At 49.5% G+C, this 4,865-nt stretch overlaps 1 protein-coding gene across 1 annotated transcript; it reads right to left on the reverse strand.

Moving 5' to 3' along the window:
• Positions 1-4,035: 4,035 nt before the first annotated feature.
• On the reverse strand, positions 4,036-4,533 carry LOC143039246 (uncharacterized). Its single transcript, XM_076209116.1, has one exon. The coding sequence runs from the start codon at positions 4,531-4,533 to the stop codon at positions 4,036-4,038; it is 498 nt and encodes a 165-aa protein (XP_076065231.1).
• Between the last annotated feature and the right edge of the window lie 332 nt (positions 4,534-4,865).

Here is a 4,865-nt window from a genome sequence, read left to right on the forward strand (position 1 = left end):
AAAAGAGAAAGATAGGGAAGTATAAACACATCAGTGCCTCCTTCTGCAAGGCATGTGTATGCTAATTTGATATACATGAGATTTATTCTCTTGAAGTTTTACTTGAGGGCTGAAAGATGATTAATAGGAAAGTGAACCAATTAAGTATAAGAGTACATTTAAACGTATAACTCACAATTGGAAAATATGATAAATAGAACATTCTGTATATTTTAACTACTCTCTGTGGTCCTCTTCAGCAGATGAAGAAAACCACGGAGAGTTGTCGAAATATACAGAATCTTCTATTTCTTATCTTATTTTCCAATGGTTGGTTATAAGTTTAATTTTACCAATGTGTTACGACATTATTTTTCTCTGATAAGAGTATATATTAAAACTATTAAGCAAATATTTTGCTGACACTAAACTAATTGAGTGAATGAGACCTGGCTAGATGGCATATGTGCTTCTCTGTTGCATTAATGTTTATATATTGTGTATGTGTATATGTATGTGTGTGTGTTTACCTGATAGTATTTACTCCATTGTACTATACAGGAAAGGAGTTATACTTGTGAGATTTGTTCTCTCCAGCTTTTGTACCTAGCTTTGAAATTCCTAATGGGTTTAGCTTGGGCCATGCAAACTTCAAAGATGTTACAGAATTAATAAATATGTATGAAAAGCTATATATTCTCAACATCTTTTGACATATTTTTTCAACTTGTTCCCATGACCTCATTACTACCTTGTCCCAGACCACAAGATCTATTCAAATTTTATCTCTTCCCTTTAATGACCTGGATACTGCTATCAAGTCACCTTTTACCCTTTTTTCTTCCAATGAGGGTAGTTCCACTGCTTTCTATCTCTCTATATACATTTTCTTTGCAAGGCTAGGAACAAATTTGGTTGCTGGTTTTTTATTTTCATAGCCTCGTTTATATCCTTCACTTTATAGGAGGACCACACCACAGTTAAGTATTTCAATTTTAGATGGATCAGACATTCTATGTGTATATATTTACTGTGGGAGGTGACAAGAAAACATGAATTAGTTTGCTAGAGATATCATATTGTTCTATAGGGTTACACAAAGTGCCGTGTTACGACAATGTTGGCAATGACCATACTGATAGCATTACACAGTACCTGCAGGGTGCACTCCGGCCTTTCGGGCGAGCAGGGTAGCCAGGTGTCAATTCGGTCATTTAAAATTACACATAGTAGCCCTGTGTTCTGGGCGTGAGTACGTTTTGGATGCATCAGCATGCTGTAATGCTTATAGCTAGTAACTACAAAACACAACATCCGCATGATACGGTGTGTGCATTAACATGACGTTATAGGTCCACTTGGTACGACCCTGACGCATTGCGTGATACTCTTGCATAACTAACTATGCCACACTACGCTTGCGTAACAAACTACATCACACTTCTCTCCCCCCTCACGCTCGTAGCTTTGTCTCGATAGGGCTCCTTTCCCATGAGCCTGGGTGAGCGTCGAGGGGTCCGTGCGGGGATCCGCGAACGAGGACCGGTGGTCATCACTAGGTGGTGGGGGCACCGGGCGGAGATGACGCTGGTACGCCACCAGAGCTTTCCATTCGGGAAGTGGACCTCGTAATCCTTGGACTTGTCGCGGCCCGTGACCACCCTGACCCTGTCCCAATGGAGGGACGTTTAGTCATGTATCCGCACGTGTTGTCAGACACTCAACCAGGAAAGGGGGCGGGCATGCTCGTCATACCGACGATGCACCTGGCCAACACGGGTGGCAGCTCAGTGGTCGCAATCTTCGGTCCTGGCTTACCATTCCTCTGAAAAGCAATCCTAGTGGGGCGGGACGCAGGTGCGGAGAGGGCGATCATAACCTGAGCAGGAGAGCGGCAGGGGGGGGGGGGTATTATGTAGCTCAAAGAGGCCTCTGTCGAATTCCTCGCAGTCGATGTTCCCGGTAAGCGCTGTCTTGATAATGAAGTGCTTCGCCGCTTTGACAGCCGCCTCATGGCCGCTGGACTAGGGAGAGTGCGGTGAAGTGAACATGTGGTAGACCCCCCAACGTACCGTGAAACGTTTGAAGTCGGCCCTGGTAAAAGGGAGGCCGTCGTCGGTGCGAAGATGGAAGGGAACACCAACCTCCCGGAAGTAGCGGCAGGACATCCGGATTACTCTGGTATACGTCGCGTCCGGGCCGCAGGGAATAATCACAGACCAGTCAGAGAGTCTGTCAACTGTCACCAGAAACGACTTCCTTGCAACGTAGAAAATGTCGGCAGACACGGATCCAAAGGTGCTGGGTGGGGCGGTCGTCGCACATGAGGGGCTCCTGTTGCTGATTAGGTAGTAGCAACTGGCATGACTCGCAGGCTTCGGCAATTTTTTTGATGTCGGACTCGATACCGAGCCAGAATACGATCTGTTTAGTCCGCTGCTTAGTTGCCTCAGCTCCTCGGTGGCTATCGTAGAGGCGGGCTAATGTGCACTTCCTTAGGGCAGTGAGGACAACGATGCGTTGGCCGTACAACACCAGTTTCCCGTCAGCGTAGAGGTTGTCCTAGAGTTTTCAGTACGAGAGGATTGAGATACGAAGGGCAAAGCGAATGGATGGGGACCGGGAGGACACTCAGGTAAGTAGGTGACCGTAAGCAGGGTCCTTGCTGCGGCCCGGGGCTCCCGTAGGGTTCTGTCGGCGTAGACGTCGTGTGATGACTGGTCCCATGAGCGCTGGCGCTACAGGTGACGAAGCTCCTAACGTACGCGGGGGCCTTGTCACAGTTGATCTCGTCCTCCGACTTGGGGTGGGAGACCGGGACTATTGAAGGGGTGTCTGGGATGCAAAACCGCTTCCCGGGACACCACACAGCTGTAAAGAGGAAGGGCGAGAGCTCCTTTAACCTTTGGAGGCACGGGATCTAAACAACGTTCAGCTGAGGACGGGGATGAGCGGGCGATGGTCCGTCATGAATGTGAAATGTGGCAGACCGAACATATAGTCCGCACTTGGATGTGGCCTGGGCGATGGCTAGCATCTCCAGTTCAGTGGTGGCGTAATGAGCTTTGGCATCCATCAGGGTGGGAGACCGGGACTATTGAAGGGGTGTCTGGGATGCAAAACCGCTTCCCGGGACACCACACAGCTGTAAAGACGAAGGGCGAGAGCTCCTTTAACCTTTGGAGGCACGGGATCTAAACAACGTTCAGCTGAGGACGGGGATGAGCGGGCGATGGTCCGTCATGAATGTGAAATGTGGCAGACCGAACATATAGTCCGCACTTGGATGTGGCCTGGGCGATGGCTAGCATCTCCAGTTCAGTGGTGGCGTAATGAGCTTTGGCATCCATCAGGGTGGGAGACCGGGACTATTGAAGGGGTGTCTGGGATGCAAAACCGCTTCCCGGGACACCACACAGCTGTAAAGACGAAGGGCGAGAGCTCCTTTAACCTTTGGAGGCAAGGGATCTAAACAACGTTCAGCTGAGGACGGGGATGAGCGGGCGATGGTCCGTCATGAATGTGAAATGTGGCAGACCGAACATATAGTCCGCACTTGGATGTGGCCTGGGCGATGGCTAGCATCTCCAGTTCAGTGGTGGCGTAATGAGCTTTGGCATCCGTCAGGAATCGCGAGTCGCTCTGAATGAAACGTAGGTACCCCTGGCCGTGGTCTTAAAAAAGGGCGTACCCAATGCCGTAGAGGCGCGACGCATCTGTCAGAAGAACAACTGTCAGAGCGGGTTCGAAGGGTGCCAGTACGGACGGTGACGACAGAGCTTACTTGACGCAGGCAAAATCTTCGTCGTGACCCGGGGTCCAGGTGAATAAGCTCTTGAGACTTATTAGAGGGACATGAGGGTTGGACAGCTGTTGCTATAACCGGGGTGAAGTACAGTAGTTGGTTCACCATGCCCATGAAGGAATGGAGATCGGTTAGGTTGAGAGGCATAAGGAAATCACGTATGGCAGTGACCTTGCCCTCGTCCGCGGAGATGCCGTCAGCAGAAAGTCGGTAGCCACAGAAGCTGACACTATGGACGACGATCGTAAATCTCATTTGTTGAGAGTGATGCCGTAGGTGTGGCACCTAGTGAGCTTTTGGTGGATCCTCCGGAAGTGGGAAGGGAGGTCCTCGTCGAACAGGAAGATTTCATACACCACTTTAATGAAACTTGTGACACCCTGTAGACCAATGTCACCGAGGAAGCAGTAGGCGATGCCGGTAGCCTCAAAGCACATCGGGTCCCGACAATTCTTGTACCACCTATAAGGAGTGATAAACTTGGTGAGATGTTGGTCCTTTTCGGCAAGTTCAATTTTCCAATAAAAGTGTAAGGCGTCCGCTGTAGTGAAGTACCTCGAAGACGGGGTGACGCTGTGGACCACTGTAAACGGTGTAGACAAGGGATGTGTAGGGTGAGATACCTGAGAGTTGAATTTGGTCAGGTCCACGGTGATAGGTACGCCGTTATTCTTGGCCACGAGAGCTATCGGGTGGCAACACTCCGAAGGTTCATCACCGACAGGCGTAATTATACCTTGCTGTACCATTAAGTCAAGTCCTTCCTTCATTTACTTCTGAACGGTACCAGCCTTGGTGTATGGATGGCGAAGGGCACCGCGTCGTCCTTTAGGTGGATTTACATGGGGGAACCCACCATCTTCTTCATTAGAGCGGTTTAGAAGTTCTCCTTGGAGACCAGCACGTCGAAATATTCTCGTTAGAAGTGGTCCTGAGCGACAGATGGCGAACTAGCAGCGGGGAAGGGTAACTCGGTACACCTGTTCACATGCGTCACAGCGAGGATGGGTTTCAGGAATATGGGCGAGATTATGCCCACCTCCTGGCAGTGGCCAAATGAGAGGAGGGGTGTATGGACCCG

Source organism: Oratosquilla oratoria, chromosome 26 (assembly GCF_046742065.1).
Source record: "Oratosquilla oratoria isolate Oo_2021 chromosome 26, ASM4674206v1, whole genome shotgun sequence".
Classification (NCBI taxonomy): domain Eukaryota; kingdom Metazoa; phylum Arthropoda; class Malacostraca; order Stomatopoda; family Squillidae; genus Oratosquilla; species Oratosquilla oratoria.